Source organism: Helianthus annuus, chromosome 13 (assembly GCF_002127325.2).
Source record: "Helianthus annuus cultivar XRQ/B chromosome 13, HanXRQr2.0-SUNRISE, whole genome shotgun sequence".
NCBI lineage: Eukaryota > Viridiplantae > Streptophyta > Magnoliopsida > Asterales > Asteraceae > Helianthus > Helianthus annuus.
The window spans coordinates 153,513,114-153,532,674 of record NC_035445.2 but is presented as its reverse complement, the minus strand read 5'-3'; the positions used below and the strand labels follow the sequence as shown (position 1 = coordinate 153,532,674).

The 19,561-nt window shown below is 40.0% G+C and overlaps 2 protein-coding genes across 3 annotated transcripts; one reads left to right on the top strand and one right to left on the bottom strand.

Annotated features, from left to right (window-relative positions):
- Nucleotides 1-1,825: 1,825 nt before the first annotated feature.
- On the bottom strand, nt 1,826-2,865 carry LOC110901959. The gene is made up of 2 exons (XM_022148708.1): nt 2,049-2,865; nt 1,826-1,983 (listed from the first exon to the last, which is right to left on the bottom strand). Exons 1-2 carry the CDS (start codon nt 2,863-2,865, stop codon nt 1,826-1,828), a joined length of 975 nt encoding a protein of 324 aa, XP_022004400.1.
- Nucleotides 2,866-6,688: 3,823 nt separating this feature from the next.
- On the top strand, nt 6,689-8,489 carry LOC110903381 (eukaryotic peptide chain release factor subunit 1-3). 2 transcript variants are annotated; one of them, XM_022149367.2, is made up of 2 exons: nt 6,689-8,083; nt 8,211-8,489. In XM_022149367.2, exon 1 carries the CDS (start codon nt 6,699-6,701, stop codon nt 7,971-7,973), a length of 1,275 nt encoding a protein of 424 aa, XP_022005059.1. In that variant the 5' UTR covers nt 6,689-6,698; the 3' UTR covers nt 7,974-8,083; nt 8,211-8,489. The 2 variants fall into 2 exon arrangements, with proteins under 2 accessions (XP_022005059.1, XP_022005060.1); XM_022149368.2 differs by lacking the exon at nt 8,211-8,489 and having other exon boundaries at nt 6,689-7,551; nt 7,679-7,804.
- The last annotated feature ends 11,072 nt before the right edge of the window (nt 8,490-19,561 follow it).

Below are 19,561 nucleotides of genomic sequence, written 5' to 3'. Positions count from 1 at the left end.
TTCGATCTCCAGTATAATATACCAATATAAACAACTTAGATTATGTATAACAGACCATTACAAAAGCTTGCATTCCGTATAACTTATTAGTATAAACATATTAGATCGCAAAAAATATGAACATTTTTTTGGATTAGATTATAGTGTTAGTGTTCTCCATTGTTTGAATGTTCTTGAATCATGTTGATGTCCATATCCATGATTTTAGAGATTGGTGGTTAATTAATGAAGAAATGGCTAGAATAAAGGAACTGATGGTAATTTCTTTATTTAAAACACGATTAATGGCTACAATGCCCCTCGCCTATTAAATGAATCAATAACTAAAACACAAATATTACAAAAATGCCACCCAACTAATCTGAACCATTGATCAAACACATATAATGACACAAAATACTTCCTACACTTTGTACAAAAAACACACTTTGTAGAGGAACATCACCCTGTACTTAAATTATTCAAAATCAGTGGCGGATACAGGAATTTTTTCCATCGGGTTCCTTTTGTAGATTTTCACTAATTATCACTATTTTTTAAATCATATAAAATTCCACTACTTTTTTTATTTTTTTTCCAAACCGAAAGCAGTCCCCAGGAACCCCAAAACACCACTTGATCCGCAACAGTTGAAAATAATAAAGTTAATGTAAAATCAAACTAAAATTTGAATTTTAAACCATTTAACCCAATCAAAAATAATATATTTAGCGTAAATAACTTAAAGGCTAATAACTCATACATATTTTTTTGAGTGGCGGTTAATAACTTAATCTAAATGGGTTTTGCTGTGAGGGTTTCCAAAAGGATTATATAAACAAACGCAGCAAACTAAATAGCTATTGCAAACCCTAATTCGCCATTGTTGCAAATTCTCGTTCAGGTAATTCACACCATCAAATCTCTATATTTGTTTTTTACTTCATTATTTGTTTCTTTCAATCGTATGCAATTTGTGTTATTGATTTGTCTTAAATTATATCGCTCTGCATGTGTAGAATATGTTAGTCCTCTATTTTGCTGATCAACTCTACATGCATGTGTGTTTTGTTGTTGTATCTCTTATGATTCTGATAGACATAACCAAAAATTGTGAAGAAAGTAGGACAATCGTGCATCCGTTCCATTTTAGGTGTTCGTTATTTGCTAAAAATTATTGCAGTTATTTATTTTCTGTTTTTGGAGTTTAGTTTATTCCGCGGTAGTTTGAAAACTTATTGCAATTTTCAGTTGATTAAATCCAAAGATCAATGAACAAGTTTCTCTCCAAATCTGTTTATTTTGAACTTTAAATATTAAAATATGTTTGCAGAACATGAGAAATCTGATTATTTTGATCTGTAAATTTTGTTGCCCAGAATCTTCTTGACAAACAATGAATATAACAACGAATGAAATAAACACAAACTAACCTTGATTGAAAGAATACAAATCGTGAATGTATGTACAAGTGAATGAATGAGAATGTTTTTACAATAGAAAATCTAACCCTATTTATACTAACTGAAGAGGTGCGAATCCAATAGACGTGTCTCTTCACGAACAGGTATATCTTTTGATCTTGTGGCTCTCAATTGATTTGAAGAGTTCCGTCCCTGTGTTCTTGTTTCCTGCCGTCGATCAGTGAAGGGGTGTGTCCCCTGTATGTGTCGATTCTTTGATGTTGTAGGTTGTTAACTTTCAAGTTGTCATATCTAGTCCCCGCACTTCTATCACTAATCTAATTCTAATAAAACTAACTATTAACTAATTACATCATAAACCCTAATACTTATAGGATGTGAAGAGATTATGTTTTCATTCACCCCCCTAATCTTGAACATCCTTAAGTTGCACCTTGATCTTTCTCCATGTCTTGCTTGCCATCATGCGCTTGTTGAAGTAGATCATTGCAGTCTTCTTTGATTGCCATTAGGAGAGTTGGTTCCTCGTCTTCCTGTACCAGATTTGTTTCTTCTCCTCTTTGATTTGATTCAGGACAATCTGAGGCATAATGACCAAACTTTTGGCAATTGTAGCATTTTATCTTGCTTAAATCCTTCCCAAACTTCCTTTGGTTGCTTCTATTCTTGTAAGCATCATGTGATGAATCTTCATCATCATCTTTTGTTTGAACTTTCCATCACGCCATTTGTCTTGCGATGAGTTGAACCTTCCTTGTCCATTCTTCCCAAAACGCCTTCCACGACCATAGTTCTTGTCGCGTCGCGTATACATAAGTTTCTCTTGATTATATGCCGGGTTTTCATCCACCAAACCGGTCCTTTCTTCATAGGCTTTTAATCTTCCAATTGTCTCGTCTAGCGTTGTTGTTTCTAAATCAGCGAATTGTTCAATGGTTGCAACAATTTGAACGAACCTTTTTGGTACAGAACTCAGAAGTTTCCGTACTAAAGTTGGTTGATCAAAAGTTGGTCCAAGACCACTTGCCCTCGTGACAATGCTATTTAGCCTTGCAGTGAACGAATCGATAGTGTCTTCCTCCTTCATCTTTAACATCTCAAACTCTGTTTTGAGCGTTTGAAGACGTGCCTTTTGCACTCGATCTGCACCGACGTGTCTAGTCTTTAATGCATCCCAAATTTCTTTTGCACTCTTGCAACTTGCAACTTGTATTATCATATCTTCCGGTAGTGCTTGAAATAAATAAGCGGTCGCCATCATATCCTTCTTTTCATCCGCTTGCGTATTTTCTTTTGGTTCTATCATTTCCCATAATCCGTTTGCCCTCAAAATGGTTTTTATACGGATTGCCCATACCGTATAATTTGTAGACTTTAAAATAGGACACTGAAACTGGGAGAACGAACTACCCTCTCTAATTACTACCGCGTTTGACGGAGAGGCTCCTCCTGAATCCACCATAATTTCTTTCCAACAATTTTCACTTTCTAAACTTTGGTTTTCTCCTAAAACCGAAGTCTATGATTCCAAAAATTTACACTAACTTTCTAACGTGGAATCAAACTAATTTCTAAACCTTATATAAATTCCAGAAAAAAATAGAACGTAGAACCTGGAATATGCGAACCGACCGACTTCTCTTATCGTGATTCTCCGCACGGTTTTCTGACTTTTCTTAACAACCCTCTTGGCTGTGGTTTTTTTTCTTCCTTCTTGATTCGCGACTCTCTAAACACAAACCAAAAAATCTGCCCCAAACCCGCTTGATTTGCGACTAACCTTCTCAACCAAACACCCTCTTGATGCTTTGATATCACAAAACTTCTCAGATTTTGTGTTTTTTGCAAATTTCAAACAACCTAAACTTCTTGCGATTGCTTCTTCAAAACCCGGAATACAAATTTCTCAGATTTGCTTCCGTCTTCTTAACCCGAATCGTAGCCTCTTGCCGTGATTTGAATTAACAAAAAAACTCAGAATCTGAACACCGTCAGTGATGATCAGATAAAAAATCGAACACCCTCCTGATGAACGATTAACGAACAAACAACAATCGTACCCGCTTGATGCGATTGGTGTTAAAACTTAACAAAAAAACAACCTAATCGACGCCTCCTGCGTGATCAGAATTGTTAGGGGAATTCAACCACCCGCCCGATGATTGTTTTCTGAAACGAATTTGAGCCCTAGGCTCTGATATATTGGTATCATCGTCATCGGAAACCCAGGACCATTCGGAACGGACGGTGTTGTGACCGCACACACAATCGTTTTCATACAACCCACAATAATCACAGTGCATCATCATGAATCGAACAAAACTAACTTGTGAATGATAATGAAACTAACCGAAAATAACTTGTAACGAACTTGAATAACTGAACCGAACGTTGAACAAGGGGATTTGCAGCCGGCTTTATACTTGATGAACAGTCACGTCTCCACAGTCACAACGTTTCAAACGAAGGGATGTGTCGTTCCCTTGATAACGCTCATGCAGTTATTATCTTTGAGACGTGCCGGTTCATGAAAACCTTGGCCCAAACCCGCATGTTCCCTATCGTTACATAAGTTACTGGACTTACAATCCTGTTCGACCCATTAGACATGGCCTCCGGCCCAAATACATAAACATAGACATAAACTGTTTTGACCCATAATAAACTAAAACAAATAAATAAAACAATACCGGCCCGAAAGTCGTTTCTTGTACTCGGATGGACTTGATTAAACATCATTCTTCATTCACCGCCCTAAGCAAGAACATCCGAGTCTCCGACCGCGATTACTCCTTGCGATTGTTGGTGACCTCTATCTTAACCACCACGTCGTCGTCGCTTGATTCGTCGAGCCAACCGCAATTGTTACTTGAATTTCCAGCCATGCCATCTTCCTTTCTTTCACGCTCTTTCTTCATGTAGTCGAAGTACCACTCGACTAGTTCTAGATAATAGATGTAGGCGACTTTCATCTCGTATGCATCATCCGGTTCGTAACCGTATTTGGCCGCAATCACATCCCACATATTTTTCTCCATTACTTCTTTGAATCCTCCGTTGTGCTTCACGATGCGGTGTAACAATATGAGACTAAGGTCTCGGCCATCGATTAATTCTGGCGGCATTGCTTTCTCACATACGATCCCGAGGAAGTCCGTAATGAACCAAACCAAGACTTCTTCGAACGGTGCATCAAAGAATTTTTGGTGTTTCTTTATTTCCTCGTGCAATATAATAAGATCTCCCGGTTCCACACAACTTTCCATAATCATGTTTCTTTCAACGACGTCCTCCTCGAGTTGTGAGAGAATTAACGCCCGTTCCCGAAGCGTTTCTCTTGATTGACGCGGGTTATCTTTCTCGCCTTCGATGTAAATCAAAAGTGCCTTTTTCACCTTCTTGGAATACACAACTTCTTTCTTCCTAGCCTTTGAATTTTCACCGTATACTTTCTTCTTGTTTCTTGCTTTCTCGAATTCCCTTTCGTAGTATTCACCCAAACATTCTTGGAATTCTTTCTTTTCCTTCTTGTAGCCGTTGTCAACCCCAAGATTATCGTAGAACGCATTGAGATAATCTTGTTCCAAGTCGACTTCCGACTTGTCTTCATAAATGTCGAACCCTTTCGACCGACAACCAAACATTTTCTTTAACACACACGTATCTCCCATGGTAACCGTTTCTATCCCTTGAAACAAGAGTTGTTCTAGACTTAGAACATTCTTGTCTAGACTTGGTGCATAACTTACGCACGGGATCGTCTTGTCTTTGCCGTCCACCGGCACTCTCACTTCTCCTATTCCATGCACAAACGAAAAATCTTTCCTACTTTCGTTTGTCACAACCCCAAAGTGTCTCTTGAAACACTTAAACATATTCCGGTTTCCCGTCATATGTGTTTTGAACGTGGGATCAACAACCCATATTGAATCCCATTTGCCACCACAAGTATCTTTCACAACATAATCACTTTCAATTGGTAACGGTGATAACTTGATATACTTACTTGGGCAAATTGATGCGATATGACCGAATTCCTTGCATTTGAAACACCGGATCCCCGGTTTCCTCGGCCTACCCACTGGTGCATTTAATTTCTTACCGGACTTCTTCACGAAACCCTTTTGAAACACTTTTTTTGGAAACTTCTTCGTTGGTGATTTCCCGGTTCGCATGGTTGGCTTCCCCTGCGCGTACTCATCCTCTTCCGCCCCCCGGCCGCACTTTCCACTACGAACAATAACATCCTCACCGTAATCGGTTTCCACCGATTTTCCTTTGTTTCCACAAACCCGGTTCCCATCTTGATCACAACTCCTTCCGCTTCCTGTTAAACCTTTGGCTCTGATACCAATGTTGGTATCATCGTCATCGGAAACCCAGGACCATTCGGAACGGACGGTGTTGTGACCGCACACACAATCGTTTTCATACAACCCACAATAATCACAGTGCATCATCATGAATCGAACAAAACTAACTTGTGAATGATAATGAAACTAACCGAAAATAACTTGTAACGAACTTGAACTTTGAATAACAATCACTTGTAAATACACGAACTTGAATAACTGAACCGAACGTTGAACAAGGGGATTTGCAGCCGGCTTTATACTTGATGAACAGTCACGTCTCCACAGTCACAACGTTTCAAACGAAGGGATGTGCCGTTCCCTTGATAACCGCTCATGCAGTTATTATCTTTGAGACGTGCCGGTTCATGAAAACCTTGGCCCAAACCCGCATGTTCCCTATCGTTACATAAGTTACTGGACTTACAATCCTGTTCGACCCATTAGACATGGCCTCCGGCCCAAATACATAAACATAGACATAAACTGTTTTGACCCATAATAAACTAAAACAAATAAATAAAACAATACCGGCCCGAAAGCCGTTTCTTGCACTCGGATGGACTTGATTAAACATCGTTCTTCAAATTTTATATTTTTTTCACCACTTGAGAAATATGTTTATTTTGATTTGATATGGGAATATTAAAAATTGTTTTTTCCCCACATGAGAAATCTGATTGTTTTAATCTTGAAATATTATAATTTGTTTTTTCACTGCATGAGAAATTAAACCTGATTAGTTTTAAACTTTAAATGTTAAAATTTGGTTTCTCACCACATGAGAAATCTATGTTTCAAGCACTATTCCTGTTTTGATATTATATATTGACATGTTTATTCGGCCATGTTTTACCATCTTTTCGTGTTGATGGTTAAATTAATGAATTTAGGTTGTTTTGTTAATTGCACTTCTTGCAGAATAGTCTCAAGTCACCTCACAATGGCCGGTGCTAATGAGAACATTAAAATATGGAAAACTAAGAAACTTATAAAGGATTTTGAAGCTGCACGCGGTAATGGTACTAGCATGATTTCTCTTATTATGCATCCATTTGATGAAATACCTAGGGTCAGAAAAATGCTTGGAGTCGAATTCAGGAATGCTTTCGACTTAGAAAAAAAAAGAGGAGTGAATCAACAATCTGTTTTGGATGCAATCACATCGGCCCAACAAAGACTCAGGCTCTACAACAAGGTTCCTCCAAATGGGCTTGTCCTTTATACTGGAACCATTGTGACTGATGAAGGAAAGGAAAAGAAGGTCGCCATTGATTTTGAGCCTTTTCGGCACATCAAAGCATCCTTTTATCGTTTAGATAACAAATTCCACACTGAAGCGTTGACTAAACTGCTAGAGTCTGTTGACAAATTTGGTTTTATAATTATGGATGGAAATGGGACTCTGTTTGGAACTTTGAGCGGTAATACTCGAGAAGTACTTCACCAATTCAGTGCGGATCTCCCAAGGATATATGGAAGAGGAGGGCAATCCGCTTTAAGATTTGATCATTTACAAGTGGAGATGAGACATAACTATTTGAAGAAGACTGCTGAGCTGGCAACACGACTCTATATCAATCGTCGGCCTATTGTTTCAGGACTGATACTCGCTGGGTCCGATGACTTCAAGACCGAGCTTAGTAAATCTAAGATGTTTGACCCGCGTCTCAAGGCAAGAATCTTGAATCTGGTTGATGTTTCTTATGGAGGTGAAAACGGGTTTAATCAAGCAATAGAGCTATCAGCTGAATTCCTTGCAAATGTTAAAGTTATACAAGAAAAGCGCTTGCTACGTAAGTACTTTAACAAAATCTGTCAAGATACCGGGAAATGTTCTTTAGGTGTGCGTAACACGTTGAAGGGTCTTAAGATGGGTGCAGTTGATATACTCATAGTTTGGGAAAATCTTGATTTTAACAGGTTTACTCTTAAGAATAACACAACAGGTGAAGTGATTATAAAACATTTGAACAAGGAGCAAGAGGGTGATCAGGAAAACTTTAGAGATCCAACTACAAACGCCGAATTAGAAGTTCAGGAAAAGATGTCTTTGCTTGAGTGGTTTGTTAATGAATACAGAAACTTTGGTTGCACACTTGAGTTGGTTACTGATAAATCAGAAGAGGGATCTCAGTTTTGCACTAGTTTTGGTGGAATAGGGGGAATCCTTCGTTACCAGCTGGATATTGTAGCTGATGATGAGCTGAATGCATAGCAATCCATAATCCTATACCTGCTGGTGCCGGAAATGAACCTGCACCAGGCCCGAGTTCTCGCAGATGCTGCTGGTGATTCTGTATTATTCAAAATGGACTACGTGTTGAGGTGCGTATTTGAACAGACTTTCATCTTTATGTAAAATTAAGAGAACATCAATTTCACAGTCGATTTAGATCACTTTGATGATTTATTCCAGTTTTAAACATTTTTTTTGAAATGGTTTGTGTGACAGCTGTTGGAGAAAAGTTATGTAAACCGAAGAGGTGTTGATCCTGTTTGTCTGTGGAACTGCAAAACAGGCTGGACTCGTTTAGCTCCATTCCATACTTTTCATGGCTTTCTGAAAGATTTTTTTTTTGATGTGCTGATAATGTTAGGCAAACAGCCAACCATATGATGTTGAGTTTATTTTGTTTGCTGATGATAAATTTGCTACGGTGTGGACAATCTAAACATGAATTGACTCTGTACTTGTAGAGTGCATCTTAATGCTATCCGTCTTTCCTTACTCGTTCACAAGTGTTGTGGTTATGTTGGCTAACATCTTTTTGGTTGATTGTGATTTGTACATGTTCTTGTTTTGAGCTATAATGTGTGCAAAGATAGCACCTTCAAGATCATGTAACATTAAAGTGTGCTTTAGGCGCATGTAGCGATCTGATGAGCAGCCTAAGGCGGCAACTTTTTGTATGAGAGGCTGCTTTTGGTTTAGGCATTTCATGTATAGCTGCCTTAACTTCTTTTTTCCTGGCTAACTTACACACCCCTTAATTCTATTTCTAAATCTACACATTCATTTATCATTGGATATGAACCTTCAACCTAATGAAGATCATTGCACCTTGGTATTGCTAGGCGAAAAAGATTCCTCCATTATTCTTATTGAAGAACTGAGAAAATAGGAGAGGAATATAAGTTTAGAGAGCTTGCCAATGTGGGGTAGTCCATTGGTAGAAGCACATGCCACTTGTAAAGGAGTTCCTAGGTTCAAACCTAGGCAAGTGGAAATATTTAGAATTATTGTGTAAAGGGGATAACATTAGCGGTTCAAAGAAGAAAGTTTAGTGAGCTTGAAAAGTGGTACCAATGATGAATCTAAATCTAGAATAGAGGTTAGAAGAGAAAACAACTCAATAAGCAACATGCCTGGCAGAAACTCCTTGACATTGGCAGAAACTCCTCGTTTATTTCTAGTGGCCCTTAACAAGTTTCACACAAACCCGATCCTTGACATTGGCAGAAACTCCTCGTTTATCTCTTTAATTCCAAAAGTAAATGATCCCAAAAGCCTCCTTAATCAGTTTCGTGTACAAGGTAGTGGTGAAGGTTCTTACAAATCGATTGAAACCAATGACAAAACCCATCTCTGGTTCAATCGGCATTCATGGAAGGTATATCTATTTTGTATGGGCCATTGATCGTTAGCGAGGTTATATCTTGGGAGAAAAAAAAGCTAAAAAGGAGGTCATGATTTTCAAGGTGGATTTGAGAAGGATTACGACACGGTTAACTTGAGTTTGTCTCAAGTCTTGCAAAACATTGGTTTCAGTTAACGACTCCCTAACTCTCTCCTTTCATTTCATTACCATATAAAGCTTTGGGCTATACTTTAACTCTATCTAGGTGCCACAACACTCACTTTTCTCCATTTCACTCTGTCTCTGGTTTAACCCCGTTAACTATCTAACCCTATTTTTTGGTGATTTTGGTTAAAAAAAAAAAGAAAAATTAACTCAATTTCTTAACATGTCAACAGATAACCCCTTCAACGCTCCTTAACATAAAAAGTGATGTACAATGCCGATCAACATGCTATGTCACCATTAATGGTCTAGGTGTTAAGGTAGACCCAATGCAAATGGTCTATTTGGTATGGGGAATGGAACGAATAGGGGAATGGAATGGATGAGGGAATGGAATGGATAAGGTAATGGAATAGATGAGGTAATAGAATGGATCATTACCATTCCATATCATGTTTAGTTATCATACGGGAATAAAATCAATCACTATTTTTTTTTGTCTGATAAGCAAGAAAATATGAAGGAACAAAATCAGTGGTGAGTGGCGGTGGTGTCGGATGGTAGAGACGGTGGCGTGGAGGCGATGGGTGGCGTGTGATGGTGGTGGCAGGTGGTCATGGTGGTGGGTGCCGATGTGGCAGAAACGACGGGCGGCAGAGGCAGGTGGCAGCGACGATGGTGGTGGCAAGAGGGTGGCGGTGGCGGCAGGTTTGTGACGGTGGTGGATGGTGTTGACGGTGGTAAGTGGTGACAGCTGTGACAACTCATGTAAATTCCTGAACGTTTTGTTTTACTGTGTAATTTCATGTACGTTAAATGAATTGAATTTGGTGATTGATTTTATTTGAACGATTGTGTGCTTGGTGATGTGTAATGTGTAATGTGAATTATGTGAAACCGAAACCCGAAACTGAAATATTGGAATACGTTATTTTGTGAATCGAAGCAGGGTAAAATATTGTTCTGCGAAACGAAGCGTTTTTAGTTATTCCGTGAAACTTGCGAAACCGTCATTTATCAAACTCAACCCAAACCCACCCACCCCCTCCCCTTGCGCCACAATTAGGCCCAACCCCACCCCATGTCCCCCATGCGAATTAGTAAGCCCAACCTACACCTCCTTGTTCCTTGCAGCCTATTAGCCCAAACACCCTTGTGTTTTAATTATACATATATGGCTTTGGGAACAAGAAAATCAAAACAGAAACCCTAACACCCTCTTCGGTGTGACGGCCAGGAGAAACCCCTCCCCCCTTGCGCAAACTAGATCCTTTTTCAGCTTCTTGTTCGCCTCCTTCTTCCTCGTTAGCCCTTCTATTCGCTCCAAGGTTAGTATTCTTGATTGGATTGCGATTCATGGTGTGAAAAGTGTGTAGACATGGCTGTGATATTGATTTATTATGCTAAGGTTTTTGTTGTTGCATGATTAGTTTCAGATAATTAGGCGATTGTGTGAATTAATTGATGATACGCATGCATACTTGATCATTGGCTGAGTTTTTGGTGAAAATCATGATGTTTTATATCTAGGGTTTTGTGATTTTGATATGGTTAAATGGTAATTGATGATTAACCTGCTGTTGGTTGTTATTAGGAAGGGTTGGGATCGTTTACACGCGTTTTGGTGTCGTTTGATTTTAAAACAGAATGTTGATTGATGAAAACAGCCAATTTCAGTTGGCTGTAAACGGACGGTTATAAATCAAAAAAATTGATTTTTTAAGTCTAAGATATACGTTTTCAAAAAACGCTTCAAATGGCATGGGAATCATATTTTTTGAGGTAGTTTGCTATTTTTAAAGGTCCGTTTTGTACAGCAGCAAAAGCTGTGTTTTTCTGCAGAAAATGTGTGATATGTTTTTAGGCATAACATGAAATCTGGTGTCTTCGTAATTCTCCAATTGGAATTTCGTACAGTAGATGGCCACGGGTGTCTTCGTAATTCTCCAACTGGAATTTCGTCAATCGGACTTACGATGAATTTTAAACGAATTTTTCCGTGGACCGCAGTCAGAAAGTGACGAATCTGACGGCATTCCGGTAAATGGTTTTTAAAAAATACTTGGTAATAAATTGAGTCCCGAGATTTTTACATGATGTGAGGTGGACGGTTTAAAACATTCTGTAAAATTTTGGGAATTTTTGGAACAAGTTAACTATTTTATTAAAATACCCGAAAACAGCCCAGTTTTGGATGTTAAAGCTGAAACAATATAAGTAGTGATTTGCGTGTCTAAATGTCGGGTATGTTATCTGATAATGATCCAACTTGTTATACGTCAAAGAAAGTGCTATGTGAAGTAATGTGTGCTTGCTCTTCGGTAGTTATAGGTGAAATGTGTATATCGGCATGAACTGTCAAAATGAGTGCATGTTATGTGGTAGGTGCGTGTAGGAGCTTCGTGCTTTATTTGAAATCACTAATAAACTAAATGGTAATCATACTAGGACGTGATTGACCAACCCTGACTCTTAGCTATTTTTAAGAGTCCAACCGAGCAACCAAAGCTGAGTTCACACTTTCGTCAAAGCATGGGATTCCCGGTGGTTTGGGAATGGGTTAAATAACAACTATCCCCCTTAGGTGGGACATAACCTGCGTATTCTCCTTGGGTAGAATACGTACCTCCGTCCTCCTTGGGCAGGACTACAACCTTAAACTTACTAGACAAAACTCTATCATGAAGTCCCTCATTTTTTTATATCGACTTAATCGCCGGGCCATTGGTGAACGGGTCATTAGTTAAATAGCGCTATTAGGTCTGACAAGCCTCACACCGTGCCGCAGAGGAAGGGAGTGGACTAATGTACTTGGGCACTTTGTCAATGATGATAGACATTGACGCAGGGCACATAAACATGACTTAAGTCAATAGTCGATATGGTAACGGGTCTAGTGGTTTACAACATGGGGTAGCCCCCACGGTATATGGTTATGGGAACATGGAACTGGATAACTTTTGGTTTTCGAAACAACTTAACAACTTATGGTTTTTGGAACAACAGTAAAACAGACAACCAACTGTGAACTCGCCAACATATTTGTTGATACATTACTACATGCTTTGCAGGTCGTTAGGTTATTTGCTGGAGCTTGCATTTGGAGAAGGAGTCGTTGTGGGACATGAACCGCTGTGTGTTCATGAGAAACTTTATGAAACTTTAAACTTATATTTTGGTTTTGAACTTAATGCTTCCGCTGTTAATTTAGACTTTTGCTAAATTGTTTGACACCAATTATATTGTTTGTGTTGGGTTTTATTTACTTATATTGTTCTATATGATTGGTGGCTTGATCCTGGTCAGTCCCGCTCCCTGCGGTGATACTCCGCTTGTGGATTTTGGGGGGTGTGGCAGATTGGTATCAGAGCCATTGGTTATAGTGAACTTGGTTTTAGAAAGGGAAAAATCTTTTTGACAAAAACCAAACTATAACCTATTCAGTGCTCAACGATCCACAACGACACTTCGCTCCACGTGCAAGGCTCAACACTTTAGATGGTATGGTCTATGTTTATGTTACCTACTTGATAGTTACATTTTCATGGTGTGTTGTTTATGGTATGCTTAGTAAACGTAGTAGCATGTCGCCCTTATTAGCCCTAGTGTGCTCGCTTTGACACTTAACTGTCTACTTGAAACTTGACAAGTAGTGATCAAATTCTTTTTTCTGTTTTCTCCTCACCCCACTACGACAACTGTTTTATGCGTTCTATTTATCCATACGACTGTCTTGACATGACGTCGCCGTTACAGCTAGAATTTGGATCTGACCCTCTATACATTCGGTTTGCACGACAACATTCACGTAGACCAGAGCCGGCCCAAATGAACTCGGATTTAGGAGAACAATATACCCACGCGTCCATGTCAACAAACCCCATCATCTCCACTAGTCGTCGTCACCAGAAACGAAGCAATCATAGTTACACGCGTTTGTCATTGTACAACTCGAAACCCTATTATCCAAACTCTGTTTTGGACCAATGATATACTCACGTGACCATGAGGCAACAAACTTTCCTTTCGTGCCGTTGCCGCCATCTACCATTACTGGAACTGCCTATGGAGAACAGAATAGTTGCGGAATTCTTCGGTTATTTGTTGGATTTCGTTTTCGCTTAATTCTTCGTATGAACATCACCAACCTCCTGTTTCTTCGATCCGCAACCGATATAACGAAACACTAACAACCATACCACGATTTCCATCGATCACAAGATCACACCCCCCATTACCCTGTTGGGTGGTTAATTATTATTCTACTTTGATTTACACCTTCGTATACCCAACTTAACAAGTGGATGCCTCCTAATGATCGGATAGTCTTCGGGACATTCGAGGACGGCGACACGGATTACTCAACCTATATACGGACACGATGAACTACACATTACCTCACCCTTTCCCCCTTACACTACAAGAGTCGCATTTTGATCCTACGATAGTTTATCTTAATTATGTGAAATCTTTTCGCTAGCCCTTGTACCGACCTGTGCTTGTCGATTAATGCAATGCCTAATTTCTACTATTGACTTAGACAAAACCAGCATTCCTTTACCACAGTGACACTACATTCTCGTTTCTCCATGCAAAGACACTAATACGAACTCACTCTAGTTTAGAGAATTTGGAAGGCTCGACTTTCGATCATTGGTGATCACTTCTTGAAACCCTGAGGATAGTGATGTAGTGTTGATACGATCATACCCTCTTGAACATGTTTTCGCGTCCTTTCTTTGAAACCTCTTGACTACACAGGCATATTTCAGATTCATTCACACGACTTAAGGAAACTCCTCCGAATTTGGTTGCTTACCGACTCGATAAATTGCAAACTCATCTAAGTTCATGGATCAAGGTGAATTATTCCTCCTTCGCATGTGGGCGAGCCCAACAACTTTGACGGAAGTTTCAGCGAACCTTAACACTACAAACTTGTGCAACAACCATTCTTCTCTGGTTAATTCTTTTTATGCTTAATATACCAACGTGGCACCTCTATTCAACAAACGGCGTTCTTCATTTTAACCTTATGCAACTTGTGTGCGACCAGATATACCCTCGACAACAGGTAAACCCCTGATACGGATTCTTAAACGCCTACGCGTCGATTGCGACTACCCTTTTTGCATGTTTCCACATCCATTCACGATATACTTTTCGAATCCTATGATCCTTATCCTAACAACATTCTTCGCGAACTCTCGCTTGGAGGAGTTACTCTCTACGAACGATACTCTAGGAGCAATGGGCCATGAATATCACAGATATGGAGGTATCACGAGAACTGACCTTAGAATTCGATATGACCGAGATAGGTTCCCAGTCACGACATTTGAATTTAGCCTACCTTAACAGATATGCCACTTGTTTTCTTTGGTGACATCTGAAACTACTCCAAGAACTAGTAGGAATCTGAACAATACCTACACCTTACCATGGAGCCCCTGCAACACAAACAACCTTATGTTTAGTTTCCAACAAATGAATTTTGACATTGCGAAGCCCGCTTTTCTCAATCGTATGCACAAACCCCACCCCCCGCAACTCTAACTCGAAAGATTGCTCAAGAATCCACGTTCCAATACTTGAAGGTGAAACTTTGTAGTACACCCATTCTTTCGTTACCAAAAAGCACAGACGATTTTGTTGTTTTTGTGACGTGTCTATCCAAGGATTTAGTTGTGTGTTGATGAAATGTGAGAAAGTCATTGCTTACGTATCACGCCAACTCAAGGCTCACGAAAAGAAACACACTACCCACGACTTGGAGTTGGGAGCAATAGTGTTTGCACTCAAGATATGGAGACATCACTTGTACGGTACCAAGTGCACTATCTACACCGATCACAAGCATCTCCAGCATATCTTGGATCAGAAGGAGTTGAACATGCGACAGCGTCGATGGGTCGAACTCCTTAACGACTACGAATACGCAATCAAGTATCATCCAGGCAGGCCAACGTTGTGGCTGATGCCCTCAGTCGTAAGGAAACCAAACCTAAGCGTGTACGTGCGTTACAGCTTACTATCCACTCCAGTCTTCCTACCCAGATTTGTGACGCTCAGATTGAAGCATTGAAGGAAGAGAACCTCAAAGTAGAATCCCTATGGGGCATGGAGAAGAAACTAGAATGCAAGGAAGATGGTACTTACTACTTCATGGAACGTCCCTGGGTTCCATCCTATGAAAACCTACGAGAGCTTGTGATGGACGAAGCACACAAGTCTCGTTACTTGGTGCATCCTGGTTCTGACAAGATGTACCAAGACCTCAAAACTTTGTACTTGTGGCCCCACATGAAAGCCAACATAGCGACCTATGTTAGTAAATGCTTGACCTGTGCTAGGGTTAAGGTTGAATACCAGAAGCCATCAGGATTACTTCAACAACCAGAGATCCCAACATGGGAATGAGAGCAAATTTCCATGGAATTTGTCACTGGCTTACCCAGATTCCAGCGAGGAAACGACACTATCTGGGTGATTGTTGATAGACTGACTAAGTCTGCACACTTTCTGGCAATCAAGGAAACGGATAAGTTTTCTACACTCGCAGACATCTACTGGAAGGAAGTGGTCGCTAGGCATGGAGTGCCAACTTCCATCATATCTGATCGAGACCTGAGCTTTGCATCTGATTTGTGGCAGGCGATGCACAAATCCTTTGGCTCACGCTTAGACATGAGCACAGGTTATCACCCACAGACAGATGGGCAGACTGAACGCACCATCCAGACTCTAGAAGACATGCTTCGAGCATGTGTTATCGACTTTGGTAACGGCTGGGAAAGGCAGCTACCCTTAGTGGAGTTTCATACAACAATAGTTACCACACCAGCATCAAGGCTGCTCCATGCGAGACTTTGTACGGGCGGAAATGCCGATCACCTCTATGCTGGGCAGAAGTGGGCGACAGCCCCAGAACTTGTTATCGACACAACGGAAAAGATTGCCCAAATCCGACAACGAATGACAGCAGCTCGTGACCGTCAGAAAAGCTACGCTGGTAAGCGTAGGAAATCGCCCGAGTTCCAGGTCGGGGATCGAGTGCTACTTAAAGTCTCACCTTGGAAAGGTGTGGTTCGTTTCGGCAAACGGGGCAAACTTAATCTGCGACATGTCGGACCTTTCAAAATCACTGAGAAAATCGGCAAGGTGGCGTACAGATTGAATCTGCCCGAAGAGCTCAGTGGTGTTCACAACGTCTTTCACGTGTCGAATTTGAAGAAATGTTTATCAGATGAGACCCTCATTGTTCCTTTCAAGTAACTCACTATCGATGACCAGTTGCGCTTTGTCGAGGAACCGGTGGAGATTATGGATCGAGCAATCTAGACTCTCAAACGAACCAAGATACCTATTGTTCGAGTTCGTTAGAACTCCTATCGTGGCCCAGAGTTCACTTGGGAATGAGAGGACCAGATGAAACGCAAGTACCCCCTAGTTGTGTAAGAAAGGTGAGTCCAGTACTGAAGCTACTTCGGAATTTCAGGACGAAATTCCAAACCAACGGGGGGATGATGTGATACCCCAGTTGTCACACCCCGATTTCCACGTGTCTCACCGGTGGGCCCGGTGGGGGATTACCATGACGTAGTTGGCAACAATATAGTCAAACCACACAATATATGAATGCACAGCGGAAGCATAAAGATAATTATATTTCAACCATTGTTTGTAATATCAATGTATTACGAATAGTCGAATAGTATCCACAGGGGATCAATAATAATATAAAAATAATTGTTCAACAGACGTAGGCATCTTAAGCTTGCGAGACTCTTTATTGATGCTAAGGAGAAATAGCCAGCCAATTACGCTTAGTACCTGCATTTAATCTTTTTGGGGAAAATACGTCAGTTTACACTGGTAAATACATTCAACCGACACTTTTGTAAAATGTTTATTAAAATTGATTTGAATGCACAAGGCACAAACTCTTTTATAACTTGGGAGAATTATTTAAATTTATAATCTTGTTAACGGATTACATGTTCCTTATGCGTTCAGTAGCCCGGATCTTGTCCGGGTTAAAGATTAATAGACACACCACATCAACTATTTATGCACTGACGAGTGTACGCCTACACTCCGCGCTTAGGTCGTGGCCATTTCGTAAAATGCTGCCAGGGATATCCGGGACATGGTCATTAACCCCCTAAAGGCTTTAAGTAACAAGACTGTTTAAACGAGCCGATCAAATTTATTCAATTACCCACTCAACGGTGGAGAATTTGATGCCCGATCAAGCGGTATGCTATATACCGTAACCCAAGCCCGTATAACGGAAAATAAGTTAAAAGTATTTACCTTTGCAAGTATAAATCCTTAATCGAATAAATTGCAAATAGCTTTTACTGGTCTCCTATTCTGGAACGAAGGTTTAAAGTAACCTATTAGAATCCTAACGGGTCTTTAATTTAGTCGTAGCTTAGACCGGTCAGTTTCAAACAAGCTTAGACTAGTTAATATACTTATTATCATGTTTTATGAGTGTCAAAACAGGTTACACGCCATCTACATTACTGATTATGCATTAAATCGCAAAATAGCATTTCTGTTGACTTTTTCTAAGCACGTTTGACTCGACATTCGGACTAGTTAGAGTGCAAATCAGAGGGTGCCCTTTTAGGGATTTAAAGCCCACATGATTACCAACATATAACTACCTTTGATTCGACAAACCACTGGACCATTTGTGAGTTATCGTAAAGTCAATCGTTAATTACGACGGATTGACTTTTAAGCTAAACCATGCAAAACTAAGCCATAAAAGGGTAGGCATACTTACAGAAGCTTGGTGCACGACTAGGGATGTTAGAAGAATGCTTTAGAGCTCCAGAGATGATCAAGAAAGCAAGTTTGAGGTGTGTTTTAAATGTGTGCAATGCATTGCCTTTTATAGTGAAAATTTTGGCATAAGATCATTACAACTCACCCTATAATTACTTATGGAGGATCAGCAGGTGTCCCTGAGTGCTAGGGGACATGTAGAGGGCGCCCATGCTTCAATTAATGCATCAATGTTCGTTTACAAGCTCAAACATTGAATCTGTCCAAACTTTCTTCATCTGGAGGTCGTACGCGGCCCGCATTAGAATTCAGGCAACATGGACGCGGGCCGCCTGAATACTCATGTCAGTAAACGGATCTTGATATGGCGCGCGGCCCGCATCAGCTTTATGGTTTCACTCACGCGGCCCACCTGAGGTCTGATTTCCAAGATTTTCAAATCTTTTGTAATCATTAACCTGACCTTTCGGTTTCGAAGGGGTAACTTTGCGATTTGGCCCTCGATTATTTACAATTAAGGGCCTCGTGACTTTTACCCGCATTGTTAAGTCCCCGGTTAGTTTAATTACTATCCGAAAAGCCTTAACTTTTATTGTTGACGCTTTTAACCCCTCGCATACGAATTTGATCATAACTTTCTCGTTTTAAAACGGAACTTCGCGAAATTTATATCGTATATTCTAGTGAGCGTATTTTACTGTTACAAAGCCTCGGGTTCGTCAAAGGGTCACTCAGAGGTATAAATTAAACATGTTAACACAATTAACCCCTGTAGCTTGTAATCTCTCACTTTCTTCCGCATTTCGCTCCGTACGATCCATGATATATTCGTTTGAAGGTACGAGCATCATTTAGGGTTACTATACAGTATAATTATCCCTCGTTGACATTTTCAACCCTCGAATTTACATACATTCAAGGTTTGTCAACTTTAGTCCTTTATTTAATATTAAATGCCACGTGTAAACTCATGACACGTGTTAACACATTGTTGGACACAAAATTTCGAGGTGTTACATCCTCACCCCCTTAAAATAAATCTCGACCCGAGATTTACTAAAATAAATAAGGGTATTTTTCTTTCATCGTGGATTCAACCTCCCACGTGAATTCGGCACCTCTACGGGCATCCCATTTGACCTTAACAATAGGTACATGCTTCCTTCGAAGCTTCTTTACCTGTCGATCTTCAATCGACAAAGGTTTTTCCACAAATTTTAAGCTCTCATCTATATGCACATCTGTATGTGGTATCACCAGT